The sequence below is a fragment of the Colletotrichum spaethianum genome (genome assembly GCF_022836535.1).
Source record: "Colletotrichum spaethianum MAFF 239500 DNA, contig66, whole genome shotgun sequence".
NCBI lineage: Eukaryota > Fungi > Ascomycota > Sordariomycetes > Glomerellales > Glomerellaceae > Colletotrichum > Colletotrichum spaethianum.
The window spans coordinates 69,674-90,915 of NW_026054836.1; the positions used below are offsets into that span (position 1 = coordinate 69,674).

The window sequence follows — 21,242 nt, forward strand, 5'->3', positions numbered from 1 at the left end:
TGATCTCAAGTCAAAACCAACGTCGTTCGAAATTTCGCTGCGTCCAATGGCTTGACACCCGAAGGCCCCAAAACTCGGGTCACGGCCCGTAGCTTCTGGCGGCACGTATGTTTAACATTGCCAAATCCGATGTAGTGTTATCTTGACACTATCTTTGTGGGGCAGGAAGAGTTATCTCAGTATAGAAGCAGAGGTTCTGCTGATGGCCTGGAAGTCAACAGTGTGCCCGATCAATGGTGCACGAAGTAGTCGTTGAAACTGTAGGTATTTCGAGGAGTGAGAAGAAATCAGCGGACTTTTGACGTTTTCCCTCACTCACTGGGCCAGCGGTTCTTGTGACACGCAGCCAGATCTGGCATCCCAGTTATGCATATGAGACTCTCACGACACCATAACAGTAGTTCGTATGCGGAGCTGCCACAAAGACATTAAATACCGCGTTGTTAGCCTGAACTCTGCCTTGACTCGGCATCCCATCCGCCATACAACAATATCACTCTCATGAAGGACTCACCCCCATTCCTCTCTCAGAAACGTTGCAAAAGCTTATACAAAAGACCAAGGATTCCTAATTGTAGTCAGATGACAGGTTGGTGTTCTCAAAAATGTTCAAGATTAACGTTCAAATAGACTCGCAATGGAGGGTATACAGAGGACCCCTGGCGGAAGTTTTTGAAAACTTCCGCTAGGGGTTCCCCCTTCCATCTTTCCACCGTGAATGTCGCTTGATGGCTTAGACGTTTTGAGCAGCCCCCTGAGGTTCCGGAAATCTTTGACACGGTTCTTCCAATAATTGGATTTATTACTATCGCCTCTGAGATACCCGCAGAAAACCACGCCTGCCTTGGGGTTGGGTTACTCGCATACTGGCTGGTCAGGTCATCCAACAACACCTACAGAGCGCCTACTCGACTTGACACTGACAGAATCTCAAAGCGTACATGGCTCGAAATTTGCAACGGTTAAACCTGTCTCATTCTCTGTGATCGCAGTTTGCGAAAGAAGATCGACGAAGATCGACATTCTTTCTCTTGAAAACCAGATTGTGTCAGTAGATGGCCCGTAGTCGCTTCTGTCGGCGTATACGTACCCATCTTCAGTATAAGTACCCGTACACTCCAGCGAGTCAGTGTGGCTTTGCTCAGAAGCCTGAGCATTGTGATTATTGGTGGTGGAACTGTGATCTTGTGCGCTTGAAATTACGGCGTGGTCGGACATGGTCTGGGGTTCCAGCGTAGCGGGGTGTAGGATGTCGCGGGCGGGAAAGCCAAGTCCAGTAAGGACGGTGCTGGTCAAAGACTCGTGAGTGTCCCCACTGGCTTCGACGATAGCTATTAACCATGCCTCGGTGATTCTCTTGCACCTCAAACAAGTCTTCTTGTGCCGGATATTGTTTGAGGGATGGTCTTGTAGTTCTTTCCCGCATGGCATTCGGATTTTATTGCGATGCTTGCCCATATGTCTGTGCAAGTTGGATTTGGTAGTAAAACTAGCTGTGCAGTGTCGTTCGGGACACTTATGGGATTTCTTGGTGACAGACATGGTTACAGAAGGGCAAGTCGTGTAAGCCAGTTGAGACACGTAACGTTCTTGGGTTACGAACGGAGGATGGAGAAAAGCTAGGCCAGGAATGAGCGGCTGATATGGATGGAGGGAAGGCAGTATGACAGGGCATAATCGATGGAACAAGACAACGCGGAAAGCACCAGAGTTATATATCAAGTTAATCCGCTGCTCCTCAATACTCTTTCATCAAAGAAGGGCCTCCACCTAGGTCACTGAAAAGAACGTTATCTACCCGCGACAACGAGGCTGGGCCGAGGCTAGTTATCAGGCTCTATTCGGATATCAGCGGGTTGGCAGTCAAAGATGCCAAGAGAAGCCAACAAATATCGAGTTTAGGCGTCGCCTTGGACACAGTCCATACCAAGCTGGGTTGGACAGTCCACCAGGACCGCGTCATTCGTTGCCTGGGTCGCGGAAGCAAACTCGAACTAAGATCGGAAGGGCAGCGAATTATGGCATGTCCAGTGTAGATTCCCACTTGTCCAATGAGTAAGAGAGATTCAGCTAGATGCGGCTGTTAGGACCGGAGGGTACTGCCGGAGAGGCACCGGGGGGCGCCGGTGTGGGCCCGGCATGATGCCCGTGGGGCCCGAGAAGACCTGTACCTGATCCAGGGTTACCTCACAGGCAGTCTTTCGGTGGGCATTTTTTCGGTCTCCATATGGAGGTACGTGAGCAGTATACATACAATACGTAGTACACGCGCGCGGTCGAGGGTCGGGCTAGGACGTGGGACCTCTTGCCTCTGTCAAGATGGGAATGAATCTAGGCTATGAGCTTTCGCTTTACAGAGGTAGATGGGCGGATAGGTATGGCACGAACGGGAAGGTGAGATAGACTGAGAATTGCGTGACCTGGAAGGAGCGAGCGAGTGGCATGTGGCACACCTAAAGTACTGCTGTGTCCCTATCTAAGGGCTCTGCAACATCTTACTCCCTAGGAAGCAAAATATTCTAAAAAAGAGTATACCTGTTGAAATATCAAGTTTTTGGGGGTCTTTGACAGGATTTTACAGGTTTTTTCTCAATCTCCGACACATAACGATTGGTACTCCATAATTCCATGTCTACCTATCAATTGGTTCTAGACGTGTCACCAGCCTTCCAGCTGGAATCGGATCTCACACCAACCTCCTCAATAGGACATACAATACGAATCTCAAGCGCCCATTACTCCAGGAGAGATAGTACCGGCGTGAAAAATACACACATACACACACACACACACACACACACACACACACACACACACGTATTAAGAAGTTGTGATACACTGCACTTTGTTTTGTCACCCACGTGGTAGGCAGAGGGCGCTCGACTCGGGGAAGGATGACGCCAGACCGGAAGGCAGTGATCAACAGGAAAGAAAGAAAAAGGTTTCACAAGAGACAAAGAGACTAACTCAGAGAGGGAAGGGGTTTCTTGGTATAAGAATGCGCTTACTTTGAGGGGAATCACAGTCTCCAAGATCCTTCAAACCGGACGCGTGCCCCTCATGTCTCATTGACTGCGGCAAGACGCCAGAAAGGAACAGTTCCATACAATCTCCAACTTCACATTAATTGTTGCTCTTTATTGGGCAGACGAGTTGTGTGCAAAAATTCTTATTTGTCGTATCCCGCATGGCGTCTTGCAGCAGCTAATGGGATAGTTTGAGGAGGAGGAACTGTTACCCAGAAACGGGGCATGAGTCGAACACTCTCACACACACGTTCGCATTTCACTGACTCGCCGATGGAGGAAAATATCTAGATTCTTAGATAAGGTATGTCTCATTTTCACTTCCACGGCACCCAACCTCCCAGCCTGCTGGAAAGACCGAGACGATTCACACCTGAGGACAATGTTTATCTATAGCGCCCAAACAGGCGAATGTTTCCGTAAGAATCACTGTCACAACTTTCAGTTGTGCCCAGAGGCAGATGGGCAAGTCATTGATTCAAACCAGCCTGCGCGATTCTCTCTCTTCTTTTGTCTTCGGTTTCGTCTCTTGAGTGGAATCGGTTATTCATGTACACCACTACGCTGGACCTCTGCGGACACATACGGGGTTACTTAGAGCAAGGTATGTCCCTGAGAACAATGCATCTTTTAGTTTGTGTCCCCAAATAAGCCCTTGGGGCGTAAAATATGTACCATGGTCGTTGGTGTCTGTTCTCTAGATTTTGTTTAATTTCGGAGCCTCGTCAACTCGTAAATTAATCCTGTCGATGCGCTAGCCTAGAAGGTACCCGAGTTTGTGGCAGCTCGGGGTAGGAGACTTATGGCATATGTGTCCGAGTTGCTGGTTGCCTTATCATGCACCTTGTTTCCCTACCCAGCTCCAGCCTCCCCTTCTGTGAGTAAAACATCGCCCTTTGTGCGCCTGACGGCACTAGTCCGGCAATCTGTCAGTCTGACTGGCCAGGCAGCTAATGTAAAAGAGCTTAGCATGAGCTGCCCTCACTTACGACTGGGATGGCCCTACGAGAGCTACAAGGTACGTAATCAGACGACCGCCAACATGGTAGTTCGAGTCATGGTATGGGGTTGGTGCGTTGTAGGCGCCGAATGGCGCCGGATGACTTAGACGTCTTGGGTGACGACTTAGATGTGATCGGGTTTGCTGCCTTGGGACCCTTCGATTTTAACCTTTTTGCGACACATGCGACATGATTTCCAATGGCGTTGGATGTTGTACGAGTAGTTTCCAAGTAATCTGCGACATGGGCATTGACACTTGCGGACCATGCGCGGATTTGACGTGTCGCTTGAGGTTGGCCATGGAAGGGAATGGGCTAGACCTGCAGTCGGGCGCATCACATGGAAACTCTTCGCTAGACTGGGGTTCTCTTGGTTCATCAATGGACATGACCATCGCCGGTAAGTGATGCGAAGGTCTATAGGGAATAGGCAGTGTCCCCTTCTTTTCCATCAACAGTTGGGTGTTGAGGCCAGGTAGGGAAAGTCTGGTCGACGTGGGTGGGTGAGTTCCATCGTTCGTCAAAAGAGGTCAAAACTGGAGGAGAAAAGGGTGCAAGAGAGGATAAATGTGGCATGCAGGGTATGCAAGGTGTGGTAATGCCGAAAACTGCGTCAAAGGCGCAATAAACCCGTGAATAGAATGGTTTCTGTCTTCTTAGTGAGAAGATACCACAGTTGTCGGCCTCGCCGTCTTCCTTGTCCTGGGGATTTTCTGCTGTTGTTAATTGCTTGAGATCAGGCTGCAGAATAGAAGGGAAATCCAAGTGAAATGCAAGCGGCGGATTGGCGAACCACGAGCCATTCACACACGCAAGGCGCCGACATATGCCAAGGGACTTGAGAAGCCCTAGAAGGTGAGTTGCTGTAGTCCACCAATTTATGACTGATAAGCTAGACTCGTTTTTAGTGGTTGCAGACCCTGGTTGCCACTGCGGCCATGAAGGCGGTAGCCCTGAGAAGCTTATGCTTCGAAGTAACAAGAAAGGTAATCGGCAGGGGAGCTTCGGGTCCGAGTGTGTTCGGAAAATGGGATTGGTGAGATTGGATGGGGGTGGAGAGGTGGTGATGGCGCAGGGAGACCTGGGTACGTTGCCGAACTGGGCCTCACCAGGACCATTCCAAGCCAAGCTAACAGGTCCATCGATTTCCTTTCACAATTGTTATCACGTCTATAATCTTTTCATTCCAGTTGTCTCTCTCACTTGGTGGACTTGTAATCTCATCCTCTCCTTGACTTTGTCCTCCTCTTTTGGTGGATCCCGCTTGCTCGTTATGACTGAAGTCGGTCGTCCCCATCGGCCACACCATAACACTGGGTTCTTAATTTCCCAACATCGATCGAATACAGGAGGAGACCACTTTCTTCATCGTACCTTATGCGCATATCTGCACGCGAAGGATGATGTGAATGATGATTTGATAGAGCCTCGTTCACCAAATAATTCCCGTGCTAGGTGGAACAGAGACCCCCACTGTAGAACAAAAATTAGGATGGATATGAGTATTAGATCCACGTAGGTGGTAGCAGATTCAAAAAGGAAGCAGAAGGGTTTGCTTGAGAAAGTGTCTCATCAACCTTGTTCCTGAAGGTAGCATCATCATCATCAAAGTCGAAGAAAGCTATCGCACTTTCTAAGAGAACTTACTGGTTGCTGCGAATTCAGAGAGCCACCACATTAGCAAGAATCGCCGGCCTAAATCATCAGAGTGCGGAGCAAATTGACCCCTTAATCACATGTGTATGTACCTGGTTGCCTGAAAGAGCCTCAGAGGCTACCTAGACGAACACTAGTAGTTCGCCAACGACACTTACAAGGTCCCTGGACTTCCCACCTCAGTCAGCACCGTGTGTTCCCTCTGAATCTTTCCTGACTATCATTTTGTTGGCATGCCCATCAAGTCCAGGCACGTGAACTCGACCAGAGTGCTTTGTACGAGGCCTCGGTGGACACATGAGCCACGGGTAATACATGACCGTGGCACTGGAGCGGCAAAGATTTCTTGATAAATACTTTGCGTTGGCCCTACCCGGCTAGGGAGTTTCTCTTGAAGGACCCTAGTGAGAATTGACAGCTAGAGACATGCTGTACGCTTCAAGTCCGGCTTGGACGGTAACAGACACAGAAGCTTGCTTCTTGAAAGCACATAACATACCAGTTTTACGTATCACTTATGTATACATGTCACGCAAGCAGGATTCTCTGATTGTGAACCGCAAAGAACATCACTGATTGATGCTCCCTTTTCCATTTCTTCTAGTAAGTAACCCTGTTATAGCTAATCTCAGCAAGAGTTTACCCTGAGGTCATCGAGGTCGATCCCGGAGTCCCTGAAAGCCTCCATCACGACCCTCGTAGGAATGAGGGTTGCAAGACATCCAACGCTTCCCGTAGGCTCTGTCCCTCTCACCTTGAAAGTGAGGAAAAGCCTGTTTGGGATAAATCGGTAGACGAAGGCTCCGTCTTCTCGTTCGAGTGACATATCACCGCCAGTCACGACAGTGGCGAACCTGACACGGCCATATGCGACATTCAGGTGGTGTGCCCAGGCGAGCACCATGTATCTCTGGATGAGAGGACCTGGTCTTCAGGGAGCTTCACGGTTGACGTCGCTCCGCCTGTACCCCTTCGCTGAGCCACCAACACCTGGAGTAACCGGGTAATCTCCTGTGCCTTCTCGTATATTACCACACATCTTCTCGGGGAGATTAACATGAGGCCATCGGCGGCTTCGATCAGGGGCTCGTTTTCCCCGCCCCGGCACATACACATGTACAAACGGTACACGCCCAGGTTCATCCAGATGGCCCCATCCATGATGGTCTTGTGGGAGGGATCGCGGCACTCGCTGAGGATGGATGCCATGCCGGCGGACTCGGGCCAGACATGGGCGACTTTCAGGAAGTCGTAACGGCCGGAGGACTCAAGAATGATTGCAACTATGTCGATCATGGCTGCACGCGTCCTTGGATCCGTATTCTCGTCAATAAAAGACAAGAATGTGGCGGCTGACACGTTGTTTTGCGTGACTGAGAGAAGTCGAGCGGCGTTGAGCGCACGCTCGTGTCTCAGCTGCCAGTCGAGGGCGCCGAGTGAGATTTCTCTGCCTCGGACTAATCCCAAGACCTGAAGACGCTTGATCGTGACTCTGAACATCTCGAAGTTGTGTACGAAGCAGTCTGTCAGCCGCCTGATGTTCATACTGGGGTATCGCTCCATTGCGCCGATGATGAAAGCATCCAGGTGAAGCTCTTCAAACTCTCGCGGTGGCTCCAAACTCCTTATCTCCTCCAGAGATAGCTGCGAGTGTATAGTGACGTGCCGTGGGTTGATCCCTTCGGCGAGTGCACATTCCATCTGGGCCCGCCATTTATCTCTTGGCAACAGTGATGCTCTTTTGACAACCAGCGTCGTCTGGCGATCGCGTACGTCCTTCGTTCTGGTCTTGTGCAGAACCATGTGCCGCGCACCTTCAAGCAGTCCCATCGCGGATCGCGGGTCCCCACCTACGGTTAAGACCAGCCCACGATCGCTTGTGGATTGTCTGAGGGTCGATTCGAATACATCGAATGTGTCGCCGGCGCAGTTTCGCAAGGCCTCAATAAATACCATATAACTCGAGTGGTCTGACCTGCTCTTCGTATTGTAGAACACCACCGTCTTGGTCGTCTTATATCCCGTGTCGCGGCCATTCTCGTCATCTCGGTTTCGTCCGTAATCCTGCGACAGTCGATCCGCTACTTTCTGTTGATACTCCGTGTCGGACCCCGAATAAAAGATCAAGTCCAGATCCTCCAGCGCAATCTGGCTTTCTGGCCGTGGCAACTTGAATGAAGCCATGGACGTCTCTTTGCTGCTGGTGAATGTGGCTAGCATCTTGCCGAGACGGGGCCAACAGGCAGAGTTGACAGCCACACCACGCGTAACGTGTTCGCTGTCGGCCCTTCGGATATGATGTTCGCGATCTTTAGAATCGTAGAAGCGTATGAGAGCGTTAATCTCTCATCAGCGTCCAGGAGAATGAGTTGATGACCGAAACTCTGCAACTCATTCACCACGACTTCCATCTCGAGGTAGGTTGATGTAAATATAGCCGTTTCGGTGTTGGCTGGCTCAGATGTGGCTCGACTCTCATTGAAACGCATCGTCTTTTGACTAGTGTTTTCCTGCGAGGCTTTTGTGACGGCCATGGCATGGATTGCCTTGGCCACTCGATCGACGTTGCCGTTTGCTGGGGGTTTCCACGTGTGCCAGCAGCACCTTTTCATCGCGTTGGTACTACGTCTCGAGACGCTTCCCTTCGTCGGTCCATTCTTCGGGCCAGATTAATTCTGAACCCGCCATTGTAATTTTGTGTTCGATTTGATGATGAGGAATTGTTTGGCGTCTATCTCTCGGTCGTGTGAGATGTAACGGGGAAGTTGCTTGAGGAAAGAGGCCAGAGAGTGGGGCCGATTTCCAGGTCTGCTACCTAGGTACCTGCCTCAGTATGCCTGTGTCCCCCTCGCGGCTCTGGCCAGAGTTAACCTTTTTTTTTCTATTTCCTAGAGCGCTGCCTCTCCGATAACGCCTCTTCTGTAAATATGCTGCGCCGCACTTCGATTGACTCTTCACTTCCGAGAAGTTTGTCCGTGTCAAGACACCGCCGATCTGGGGCGACCCGTGTGCGCGGTCCAATGCATAGCCCATGCTATTCCCCGACTCTGCTATCCATCCATGTCATATTCAGCAAGACTGTCAACCAGCGCCGTGACGACGTCTACGATAGTCTTTTGGACCGCAACAGTCTGGCGCTAGGAGCCGTCGAAAGAATCAACATCGCTCACCGCGTCCTTGGCAAGCCCGAGATCACCATGCAAGAGGTCAAGGAGACCGCTTCGCACAGCGACGAGTACGTAAACGAGTACTGGCAGTCTTCAATGAAGCATGGCGAATTCTGGACGGCCGACCAGCCCGCAGGCAAGCCAAATTTCATCGAGGGAGGTCAGTCGAACGGGTTTGGTTTCACGCAGAGCACCTACCACAAGCTCCACTGCCTCGCGAACCTGCAGATGATGCTCGCCTAGCATATTACTGGCCACGGCGACAAGATGACCCGCGACATGAATGTACACGCCATACACTGTCTAGTAAGTAATCCTAGGTTTTTTCCAGAAAAGATTTCGCTCAAGAGATTCGGTTTTACTAATACACACCAACAGGAGTATACCCACTGGCGTGAGTTAACAAATCCTGATCTGAATAAAGAGCCCATTGACACCGTCGATTACAAGGGTATAGGGATCCACTAAGTCACTATCGTCAATTTTCGGCCTTTGTGGTCCTAACCTCGAGACTTAATTCATAAGCAAATCATGACTTTGCCTTATAATGTTCACTCCTATACTCTAGTTTACTACAGGCTAGATTAAGGCATAGAATTTGTCTAGTTATTAAGAATGCTCTTCTATATTCTTTATCTGTTGGGTAAGGAGGATTTGTGTAAGGGGTTATCTCTCTGTCATGTAACCTCCTTCCTGATTAGGAGCCTTGCGATCCGCTTTCGGGACAGTCATTTCTTTTTACATATGCATGTTGGAGATACAGTTAGTTCTAGAAGATCCTTCGTAATGCTGCTGGTTCGTGTCGGCCATACTCCGCACTGTGATAGGGGCTATCGATTAAATGCTGAGGATCATCTAAATTAGCGGCTAGATTAGGACTTCAACAACATACATGACTCCAAATCATTCCCAGTCAAACTCTACGAAACCAGCTTCCTGTGCATCAACTCCGCTTGCCCTTCCCCGATCTACGACTCTCTACCTTCTCATCACATTTTCCAGTGTCGCTGTTAAGGCCATAGCTTTGTGATGGTTGTCAATGTAAACCACGCCGGCTTTGAACGTCGGCTCTCTGTGGTTCAGCAACTCCTCCACGGCCGCGGGCTTCAGGTTGGTGATCAGTACTGCCATGCATCAACTTCTCTCTCACTAACTGGGTAACTTTTCCAACTTGCCGGCAGGCCTCCATCATCTCGACCCTGGCTTATGACGAAGAGTACGCATATCCCTTTAACAACTTCCTCTTCAAAGTAGAGCTAGCTACGCCCGCCTTCGCATCATCATTTCCGGGTACTCAACCTGGCACGTGCAAAGCTCCGCCTGAAGGCATCTCCACGCTGGTCATCAAACTTAGCAACCTCGCGGCCCACGACGTGAACAATACCAACCGCGTAGAGAATGACGTGGCTTCACAGCACCTTGTTCGTAAGTCCATGGAAAAGAGCGGGCTCGCTCCACTGGTACCGGATGTTTACGCCTGGGCGCCTGCCACGACTACTAACCAAGCAAACGAGAAGGGGTTCGGGTGGATCATGTCAGAGTTCCGGAGCGGCGTTGATCTGGGTCCGGAATTCTCCTCTCTTGACGTGGAGAGTCAGAAGCATGTCTTGGAGCAGATGGCTGCCGTTCTTGGGGCCATGCAAGCAGCAGATCTCCCGGAAAGCGTCACTAAGTTTGGCAGCGGACTCAAGTTCGATTTGAACGGCGCCATTGTGAGCGGAGAGTCGTCATCTATGCAAGATGTGAGACCTACTGGCTCATACGCGGAGTGGAGAATAGAAAAGCTGCGTTCCCGCTTCAAACAAGCTGCCGAAAGCTTAGTTATCCAGGGCTGGGAAAGCAATGGCGTTGCCGCCAGGATCGAAAAGTTTCTCGCCAGCGGCGGCCCAGAGAAAGTGCTTAGTATTGTTGACGTGCACAAAAAGTGTCTAACACATGGAGACTTGAGTATGTATTCTGGTCCTGAGTCTAGTCAGCGTCAAACTGATCCCTAGTAGCCATTTACAACATGCTCTTTGACAAGAAGGCCAAGAAAGTCACAGCAGTTCTTGACTTCGACTTCGCCTCCGTTTCTCACCCCTTTGAGGAGTTCATCTCCATGTCTTTCAGCCACACCGGTGGAAATGTTGGCGACGACGACACCGCGATCAACCGGGCGATTCTCTCAGGCGACTTCACTACGCCACCTGCAGACCTAGATAAGGAATCTGCCAAGGAATGGGAGCTTGCTAAAACGTGGAATTCGGTTTTACAGGAGAGTGTCGCTCTTGCTCCGAGCCAGATCGACGGCGTCAACCAGATCCGTGACCTTATGCGCTTGCAGAGGTTCCTGTGTCCATACTGGCTAGCCAGCGCGTCAGTACTCGAGAAACTGGACGATGAGAAGAGGGCCGAGCTTAGGGTAAAGGCGGAAGCAGACCTTGTAGGGTGGCTTAAGAAGCACGGATATTGAGCAAAAAAAGATATCAAGAACATCGAAGAGGCTGCACTCTGACCTTAAGAAGAGAACCAACTTGCAGCAGCAAAATCGGGGTAATTTGGTCAGAGCAGGGACGCCATTGTCAGGGTGAAGGTCAAGAAAAGAGTGATTTTTGTTGTTGTTGTTATTGTATTTAACGCCATAGCGGCAAGGGTGGAACCCTTGTCGCAGACCTCCCGAGGGGTATGTGGCGTGGAGAGCCGTAGGCTAGGACTACGTACTTCATACATCGCCCTTCCTTCCGTCCTCCAAATCCTGCCTGCTGGCTACTATGCGTTCTATCTGTCCCTGGTTCCCGCTGGTTCACCAGTTCATTGCTTCCCATCTGGTCAGTTTGAGGGTTGAGTTGGCTGTCTAGGTCCCGTGCCGGAGCCCGTTCCCTAGTAGCGTGGGCAGATCTTCCGGAAGAAATTTCCACGCGGAGGAAGCCCTCAAAGCCTTTTGGGTCAGTCATTAGTCCCTTGAAGTATCGTTCAAGGGATCCCATAGGTCCTATGGGGTCGAGCGGACCAGTTGGGTAGAGGGTGGGCCACTGCTGCCTCCTCGCCATGGTCGCTGGGCAATAGACCAGATGATCTACGTCCTTCGCCCCCCCCGCAGGAGCAGGTTAGCAAAGCTTCGGTGTGATTAAAGCGTTGGTGATAGTGTTCAAAGTCCCCGTGACCTGAACGGGCCGCTAAAAGGTGGTGGAGGGTGCTCCGTGGTAGGGCGAGTTCGGGAGGGCAGGAGAAGTGTAACCTCAGGCCAAGCTAGGTATACCGTTCTGTCGCCTCTCTGCCCCACCACTGTCTGTACTGATTTTGCAATCGCTCTCTACCAAACCGTCTGATCTCGGAGAGCGTAGCCAGCTGGCCTAGAGGGACCGGCAGCGCTGTACCCTCCTTGGCTAGCTGGTCCGCCTCTTCGTTGCCCTTAATACCCTGGTGTCCTGGCGCCCAGTGGGTGTGGATGTTGTATATCTTAACAGCAGCTTGGATCTCGAGCACCGCAGCTTGCGAGGAGTTTGGGGCCTCGCCCTGTATTCCTTGAATGACACTGGTGTTGTCGATGCAGATTTGTATAGGTTGGCCTTGGGAGATTAAGAGGGCCCACCGGAGTCCTATCCTCGCCCCTTCAGCCTCAGTGCCGAACACCTCTGCTAGACCCAGTCGGCCGCAGCCCTGGGCCGCGCGCCTGCCGCTGCGGTATACGACAGATCCGTATTCTGTGGCTCCGTTTGTTGCTCTGGAGCCATCTGAAAAGACAACCATGTGGTTGTCTGGTACGGTCTTTAGCCAGGCTTGGAAAGCGTTGGCTGCTTCTTTCTTGGTCTGCAGGGCTATTAGGTCTTGTAACCCTGGTAGGTACTACGGTTAGATGAGTGCTGGTCTCGGGCATTTTGGTGCAAGGTCTGCAGTCCGTCGTAGCTTCATCTGCTGCCGCCCTCGTTGGGAGAGCCTCGGGACAAGTGGGTGTTGTAGATCGACCTTCTTTAGGCGTGCTGTGAAGCGGAGGCGGACTCCTTCTAGAGCCAGAATGCTGTTGATGGTTTGAGGGTTTGTCTTGTACCATCCTGTTGCGGCTGTTGGCGATGGTTGGCGATGGTGTGTGATGTGGAAAGAGGAAACTAAAAGAAAAAACTGAAAAACTGAAAAACAAATAAAAAAAGACAGGGAGAGAAATCAACAAGCTCGCGACCTCCTTCCCAAAGACAAAATATTGAACTAGTGTCTCGCTTGATTCCTCTTAGCGCAAATCTTTTTAAACAAACGGTTGGGCGAGGCGCGTCTTGAATATCTGTTTGGATTCTAAGTTGAACGGGCATGGCACGCCCAGGCTGGTTCTCGGTCTGTAGAAGGGCTCACTCACTGGAACACAGTTGATAAAACAGAGAGCACTTGCACAGAACATGGCCTCCGCTGTCTGTAGAAAGTCCGAAACGGACTCGACTCTTCGCACCCATTGCCATTTTCACTCAAGAAGCATTAAAGCGCGGTCAGAATCAAGTATTTGCTACAACCCTCTCCTTTCACCCTTCCTTCCTCCCGTCCTGCCCTTCTCAGAAACTCAAGATGCGTGTGGTGCCGTGTAAGTTATCTCAAATTTGGCAGGCACGCGAGAACTAAAAACTCAAGGAGGAGGAAGGTACGAAGGACTAGTCTCAGGTTCAGGTCCTAAATATTGATCAATTTGTGACTCGTTGGTGAAAATTTGTGCCGAGTTTGGTGCCCGATTGCTGTATGTAAGGCATGTTGTTGACCGGGCGGACGATATCATCGGCTGATTGGCTCCAAGACCGAAAAAGGCATCCACCCAAGCACCGCCCATGTGGGGCCCTGCCGAGTCCTGTCCCGGCTGGTCCCTTGCGAAACCCCCTCCAGCTTTCTCCTTGTTCTTCTCTTTCTTCCTTTCCCCTTCTTTCTCACACAAGAACAATCAAACTGCCATTTTCCATCGAACTCATCAATAAATATGGCTTCAGATGCCCCCAAACCAAACAACGGCCCTCTGATCCACAGCGCAGAGGATTGGGTCCCGTCTTTCAAGGACGGAAAGCTCAACCTCGACGAGAGCGAAGATGATGGTGAGGTCCAGCGGATCCTTACCCTACTCACGGGCGGTCAACCCTCAGCCTTGAAGAGCACCGGCATCCTCTCGGCCTGGAAGCAAATGGTCCAAGCATGGTACCCGCAGTTCCTGGACGCAGATCTCGCCTGGGTCGGCACAGAGTACGCCAAGTTCATGGCCATGCAGCTCATTTACATCAACTCACGTAAGTCTCACATCTGAATTTGACATACGAATCTCGAACGTGGACACTGACCTTTCACCTTAGCGTTGGAGTAAGAGAAGCCCTTCGAGAGCATGGGATTCGAAGCTCCCTACAATGCTGTGACCGATGTCGACCAGGGTTATCTTAAATGGCTGTGTCTTAACCACCCCGACTTTTATGAGGCCAACAAGCACAGGGTCCCCCAATCTGCTCTCAAGGCAGAAGCCTCCAGCCCTACCGTCCCTGCCATCAAGGCAGGGCCCTCCAAGGATCCCGTCCCTGCGGCCAACGCAGGTGCGTCTTCGAGCAGCTCGAAGCAGGCAACTCATTGTTCCAAAACCGGTACCGCTCCTTTGCAGCCGAACAAAGACACCAAGGCACCTGTTCAGGCCAGGGCCTCCGCTACCGTTCAAGAGTCCAACCCTCAACCCAGCAACATCGATGCATTGGTGGAGGCAAGCAGACAGGAGCGAGAGGATTTGTTTTAGTATTGCAAGTTTTCCGCGATTGCGCGCGACCCTGACGGATCTGCCTTTGAAGTGAGAGTGCCTAGCACTGTCGACCACGCGGCGCAAATGACGACATTCCGAGACACCTCCATCGTCGCCGGTGCCAACAGATTCCTCGACAACAGACTCCGTATTGTCTGGACCACCCATCACAATGCCTGCTTCCTTGTAATCATCTTCAAGAGTAGCAAGAGCAAGGCCCGTCTGGAAGAAGTGCCGCTGTATCTATCGTCATGGTGGGCGCTTAGAGCGTACTGCCGTTCGTTGGCCACCAAGCAGTCCCGCATCGATATTTGGATGGCCGACTACTACAGGAATGAGAGATGGGCCTATGCCGCGAACTACCGCAAAGCCATAGAAAAAGAAGAGGATGTGACTAAAGGGAAGAAAGGCACCGACCATGATAACACGGATGACATCCTTCGTGCGGCCAGAGAGGAGCGATCCCAGCTTCTCGGCGGTTCCGTCAAGAATCCAGGAAAGCGAGCACATGAAGACGGTGAGGTGGATGAGCATAACAGACATCTATCTAAACGACGAGAACTGGACCAGACCCAAAGAAATGTCATGATGCTCTCCCCGGGAGAGACGAGACTCGCCAGCCATCAGGCACGGCCCACCAACAATGACGACAATGAGGTGGGAAATCATGCCAAGGAAGCCGACGACTGGTGCCGGGAAGTTATGGACAAAATCAACCTTGACGATCTGTCTTCGACGATGCAAGGTTAGATTAAGGCGAAACTGAACTTGGTGTAGGCTCGGATCAACCGAGGCCTCGGGCAGGATGTTGGGGTGAAAGCTCGGATCAATCGAGTTATTCAAGAGGATACGGCACAGGCTTGGACTAACCGACGCCTTGAGAAGGATATGGTGAAGGCTCGGATTAATCGAGGCTTCGTTAAGTAAGAGATCGGTCCCAATAAAGAATGTGTGACCAAACACGATGTTAGATAACGTGAGATATGTGGCTCTTGTGATGTATGACCTGTGCCCTTTGCAAAATTGCAAACTGCCACCTACCTTACGGTCCCCGCTGGGCCTCATGCAAGGGTATCAGAGGCAAAGATTGATAAGGGAAGACTTTATCTTTTGTCACACAGTACGGCCTGTCTTGAAGCCATCATATGTATGTGGCTCGGTGGCGTAAAGCCCTCTGTCTGGACGAAGAGGTCTGTGACCTGGACGAATGATCAGGGCGGTTAAAACCGAGCTCCACATACTCCCTCGAGGGCTTGCTGCATTTTACTCGGGTTAAGTAGCAACCTGGGATGGACGCGTGGCCAAGGGTGGTTGACAATGGGTTCCATGAACTGCATCGAGTCGCGCCCGGAATAGCATTGTGCCCTGTATAGCGGACTGGCCGCCTTGGGGTCCCACGTCACTTAGGACGCGCTTGCCTATGGCAGCTTTGGAATGACCTCCGCCCACCAGGCAGGTTGGCGTGAGGGATTCCGACCCAGCGTAGTTAATATGGGTTTAGGTAGAGCTTAATCCCAGTTGCTATTGCATGAGCTGGGCCCAGTAAAGGCTAAACCTAATTATTTTACCTATAAAAACTAATGCGAGGAAGGAACGGACCGTGACAGGCCCCACACCACCGACACCCTCCTGGTCGAGGCTCTTAAACACGCTTGTCTCTGTATAGGCAGGACCCCGTAACAGCTAGCACCAAGGGCAATGCCTGGATAGGCAAGCACGCCTATCTATAAGTGAGCAGGACCCCGTAAAAGCCAATATCGAGTGCATTACCCTAGCTGCTTAAATGCATAAATGTTGTACAGGCAGCACACCCTACGACCTGCGCTTCCCTGCGTGGTACAGCATCTCTAGGCCTCAACTTGCTATTTTAAAGACGTTGGGAGCGCCTTCATCCCGACGATCTCGGGTATCGAAGTTCAGCATCTTATCTCATCCTGAGGTTCCCTTCACGGCCACGCAATCAGTCTTCATCATGTCCCGACTCAGAGATGGCATCGGGGGTGATCGTGGTCAGTTATCTCCCCCAAAGGATGGGACTGCCTTTTTGGAACCAACCAGCACCTCGCCACTGCACGCCCGTAACGCTGCTGTTGGATTCCTTATGACTACCGGTCGGAACATGGGCATCGGCACCTAATTGCAGAACGTTTCTAACACAAGTCTCCCAAATGAGACTCACGCCATTGGGATCCTGGTATAAATACTGAGCGCTGTCTCTCTCCTGGACGCCGACTGTCATTTTTGCGATATTTTCTTGACCCCCTGGAAGAGTATTGCTAAGTGCAAGAACCCCGGCATGTTTCCAATCTTGTTGTGGAGGTAGTCACGGTTCTGCCCAGGGACTCGGGGACGAAATCGAAGTCAAAACAGATGCAGAGCACTCACGTGCAAAGTCTTCGGACAGACGTCCAAATAAACTTCACTCGCTAGTACCCTGCTCGTCGAATTGCATGGACTACCCCGCCATACCCGCTGTCGCCTGCTGTCATCCCAGCGGGGTCGCACAAGTTCCATGGATCTAAGTGGAGATTGGCTCATGAGATCGAGCAGGCCTGGGCGTATGACAGATTCTGCCGGGGTGCTAGACCAGTGTTGACTTGATGTACATGGTAGACAGTTTAGGCATTTTCAAAAATCAGAGTGCTCGCGATAGGACAGCAAATCATGATTTTCTTCATCACTTGACGTCTATCGTGGTGTGTATGGGGCATTCGCTCGCGATGTTGATGGCCCCCACTTAAGTTGAGAACCCGAACGCAACTCCAAGCTGAGCTTTTTGGAGCCTACAGCGCTAGATCTATCTACGCATACGAGTATAACGTTTGATTTCAAGCTGAAACGCCCCTCGCTCTTTCACTCCATCGAGAAAGGTTGGCGTTGAATTGACACCTACAGATGCTGAAGTTCCCAAACTTTGAGCATGGCATTCAGGGGAACCGTGTGGGATAACCAGCACAACCCAGGGCCTACAAATGGTGCATTAAGTTTAATGTTAAACAAAACCGGAACAGCCTCAAGCCATGAGTTCGTCAACGACAGTAAGAGTTTAGTTAGTTGGCTGTTGATGAAAACACGCGTGGGGAGTCTCAGTTGGAGAGTAGATCCCAGATTCGTTCCTCCATACCGCCTCCGTAGCTGCTTTGGTAGGTCTGAAGAAGTGGAAGCAAGTCGCGGTTGCCATTCTTCCCGGGGCCTTGTCTGAGAATCATTCAGCATCCTTGCGACAATCTGACGAGATTTAGTTGATAGAGTCTTTGGCTATCGGTGGACTGGAAATGATGATTCGTGGTGTTCAGTACGTTGGCGATGAAGCAAAGCTTTTTCCAGTGTACTTTGAGCCGCAACACGGAGCAGCAAGTACCTTCGACTGGATTATTAGAGTATAGAGTAGCAGAGGGTTGGCAGACCAAGCATGTCTTCAGCAGTGCTGCTAACACGACCAACTCGACTTGGGATACATCACACATTGATGCTGCGACTATATCGGTATAGTTTGATAGAATGGCCCCATACCGGTGCAAAACTGGGGCTGCAGTTCGCAATTTCGGGTCATGAAGAAGCGATACAAACAACAAGGAAACGGGAAGATGTACAGCAGGGAGATGGGAAGATGGGAAGATGGGAAGGTGGAAAGGTACATAAGTAGAGTAGAAAGATACTACGATCCCAAAGTGAGGCAGATGAACGCCACGCTTTCAGGGATTATATGCAGGCTTCTGATGCTCGTTGCTTTCCCCCGTCTGTGTGTCGAATCAGCTTTAAGCTATGTAGGACGAACATGGGTATTGTAAGCCCTTCAGACTTCACGAATCACGACAATATTTTTGAGAAGGGCAGAACCTGATGACAAGTGTGACGTCCTTCGTAGATCGTGTGCGAAATATCCAGTGTATCATGAAAAGAAAGTCCTCCTAATGGTGCATGGACGGGCGGCACGGCGTCATCTTTACGCACCTACTGCAAACCCGCGCTGATGACAGAGGCATGGCGCCCTACCAGACGGGAGGGCGCCATACATGAAGCAACGAGAGAGACATCGCGGAACGAATGGCGGCTCTCCCGGTCAGGGTCTGCCCCTTCGTCGGGACCAAACACACAAAATATTCGATCTTGTTCCTTCAATTTCGTGCCAAGTGCGTTGATAGTCAGAGCGGAGCTCTAAACTTCCCGACGACGCGCATCTGCATGGCACTGACAGTCCTCGATGATGGAAGAGCAGACACCATTTTTGGCGCGGCAACGCGTCCGGAACGCGCTGTCGCGTTATACTTGCCGTTGTTGCGTCGCGAACTCGAGTCTCCTCCCAGTTTGATAGGACCAGGGCCACTGCACGTGTGACACGGATGTGCATTTATCCTCAGCTTGGTTGTCCCACTAAAGATAAGCTGCTTCTTGCACACACAAGACGCTGGTTTCCCGGGCGATGGACGGCATGGCGCGAGAAGTATCCCACAACACACAGCCAGGAAGTGAAGAGAGAAAACTCGTGCTTGAATTTCGTGATGCCGCGGCGGGCAGGACGCTGAGGCTGGCAGGGAGAACGCTCCTGAGTTCGGGTCCATCTTATGGACAAATTAGTCACCGTCTTTCCATTTACTTGCGTCTAACTAGACGGTCTGCCACATCGAGCTGTGGCGGACCTGGCTCCCCGCCGAATCGATTTGCCCCTTAACAAGCGCACGTTCTGACAGCTTTGGATGCGGTCGGTAGGGCACTTCCGCCCCGCGAGGGCCCTGGAGGCATATGGGGCCTCGGCGTTACACCGATCACCTCCTCATACATGACAGAGACTTTGAGTGTGCCGCAGTTTTAGTCTTTTTTGCCCAACTCAGGCGGCAGTACTTAAAGGCATCCGCGGCAGGGGCCTGGTGCATCTGCAGCTCAAAGACCCGCGAAGCTTGATAGGGTGCAGGGAAGACGGGGGAGTCGGATTAATCTGGCGACCGTGTGGTGGAGTCTTGACATCGGTCGGGGAACGTAGCCATCCATGACCATTTGCCAACATGACTTTAATAATTCGCCAGTAGTAACGCTGTTCGGTGGATCTCTCAGTGTCTATCACGGGCAGGACGACATATAAAAGCGCCCCCTCTTCTCCTTGGGACCTCCTCGACGGAACTTTTCATTAGCACTCGTCATCAACCCTACTTCATTGCATAAAAAATTACGGCCTATCTTCCTTGCAAATAAGTCTTGGTTACCTCCACGACTACGATGCCTACGCAAACCCCGAATCGCACGTGTCCAATGGCCAACTGCCAGCGGTCATTTGTATCAGCCGCCGATGTTCGTGATCACATCGTCAACGTCCACAGAAAGACTGCTGAGGAGATGCCATGTGGAGAGTACACCATAAACACCGACTGGTTTCTTGACAAGCACCGAGCGAATTGTGACCACTGCGAGCATAAAAACGATGCCGGATCAAACACCGCCGGTACCCCTGAGGCCGATCCACGCGAAGGCGAGGCACCCCGAGACAGTCGAAACCAATGGATCATCGTCAATGGCTCGAACCATGGAATCATCTATGTGTTGGCCGCCTAGCTCCAGCGGTGGCTCAAATTAATATGCCTACCGAGACGGCATTCAGACGACAATACATACAGCGTAACGGTAGAAGAGGAGGTGACGATACTTCAGGACAGGGTCTCTTTGGGCAAACTTGGGAAAACAGGAGTCCTAAAATTGCAGCGCTTGACGAAGGAAAGATACAACTGGGTTTAGCGTGCGACGGATGCAGTTTACCAATATGACATTCTCTACTCTTATTGCTTCACCTGAAAGACTGCCGTGAAATAACTACTGCGATGATATAGCTACTTTGAGAACGCAAAATCGTGTCACTTGTTCCTCCAAACGGTCTACGAAGAGGGTTGGGACACAATCATTTGAGCTTTGGTGTAAAATTTACCTCTTCACGTACTGAAACCTCGCCTATTCACACTCTGACTGTTTCTGTGATATCCCTCCCTCACTTGACTTCAGGTCACTCACGGAAGAGCCCAAAGAACCTACAGCGATTTCTGACGAGGATATGATGAGTGTGTTGGTCCGTAACCATGGCTACTGCTGGAAAGGAGAACAAGGAAAGGGGGCGTAAAATGGGATTGGAAAGGGTGGTGCGTTGGCGAAGTATTCCTGCCATGCGGGAGCGGCAATGCAGCGAGACGGCTTTCTCACTAGGCGACATGACCACAGAAGGGGTAAGTTTACCATGAACCGCCTGTCACTGATCGGGCGTACCATCATGTTGGTCGACTGGTGCGCACCGCGGGTCAGTATGACCGCCTTGTAGCCGTCTATCAGGGGAAAGGTCTGCCTTAGGGGGGCTGGTGGTGTGCACACCTGCACTTTCAGGCGTCTTTCGTCTGCTCTTTCATGCTCTGGTCCGCACGGGAGCAAAAAAGGCGGCCAAGACCATGGCAGTCTGCGATATTGCAGAAGAAACCCCTGTATAGCCGTTCAAGGGCCACTCGTACGCCTCATTCGATTGCGCCTTACATGATTTCCGGCTCAGCAATCAATGCGAGGGCGACGAATGCGGCCGCACCAATAGAGGGGCGGCAGTCCAAGGGAAACGAAGGCTGGACAAGACCGCCTTTCGGTATGGTTTGGCAGCTCAATGACAAGGAATGCGCTCCTGGGATCGATGACAGAGTAGTTCATG

The 21,242-nt window shown here is 51.3% G+C and overlaps 6 protein-coding genes across 6 annotated transcripts; 5 read left to right on the top strand and 1 right to left on the bottom strand.

Annotated features, from left to right (window-relative positions):
- Positions 1-6,559: 6,559 nt before the first annotated feature.
- ColSpa_12564 (uncharacterized protein) lies at positions 6,560-7,903 on the bottom strand (the record flags this gene model as incomplete). Its single annotated transcript, XM_049278776.1, has 1 exon — positions 6,560-7,903. One exon carries the CDS (start codon positions 7,901-7,903, stop codon positions 6,560-6,562), a length of 1,344 nt encoding a protein of 447 aa, XP_049134733.1.
- An 800-nt stretch (positions 7,904-8,703) lies between these two features.
- ColSpa_12565 (uncharacterized protein) lies at positions 8,704-9,093 on the top strand (the record flags this gene model as incomplete). Its single annotated transcript, XM_049278777.1, has 1 exon — positions 8,704-9,093. One exon carries the CDS (start codon positions 8,704-8,706, stop codon positions 9,091-9,093), a length of 390 nt encoding a protein of 129 aa, XP_049134734.1.
- Positions 9,094-9,879: 786 nt separating this feature from the next.
- On the top strand, positions 9,880-10,596 carry ColSpa_12566 (uncharacterized protein; the record flags this gene model as incomplete). The annotated part of the gene is made up of 3 exons (XM_049278778.1): positions 9,880-9,960; positions 10,032-10,562; positions 10,591-10,596. 3 exons carry the CDS (start codon positions 9,880-9,882, stop codon positions 10,594-10,596), a joined length of 618 nt encoding a protein of 205 aa, XP_049134735.1.
- A 3,184-nt stretch (positions 10,597-13,780) lies between these two features.
- ColSpa_12567 (uncharacterized protein) lies at positions 13,781-14,569 on the top strand (the record flags this gene model as incomplete). Its single annotated transcript, XM_049278779.1, has 2 exons — positions 13,781-14,081; positions 14,157-14,569. 2 exons carry the CDS (start codon positions 13,781-13,783, stop codon positions 14,567-14,569), a joined length of 714 nt encoding a protein of 237 aa, XP_049134736.1.
- Positions 14,570-14,656: 87 nt separating this feature from the next.
- Positions 14,657-15,322, top strand: ColSpa_12568 (uncharacterized protein; the record flags this gene model as incomplete). Its single annotated transcript, XM_049278780.1, has 1 exon — positions 14,657-15,322. The coding sequence occupies one exon, from the start codon at positions 14,657-14,659 to the stop codon at positions 15,320-15,322; it is 666 nt and encodes a 221-aa protein (XP_049134737.1).
- A 4,497-nt stretch (positions 15,323-19,819) lies between these two features.
- Positions 19,820-20,119, top strand: ColSpa_12569 (uncharacterized protein; the record flags this gene model as incomplete). The annotated part of the gene is made up of 1 exon (XM_049278781.1): positions 19,820-20,119. The coding sequence occupies one exon, from the start codon at positions 19,820-19,822 to the stop codon at positions 20,117-20,119; it is 300 nt and encodes a 99-aa protein (XP_049134738.1).
- Between the last annotated feature and the right edge of the window lie 1,123 nt (positions 20,120-21,242).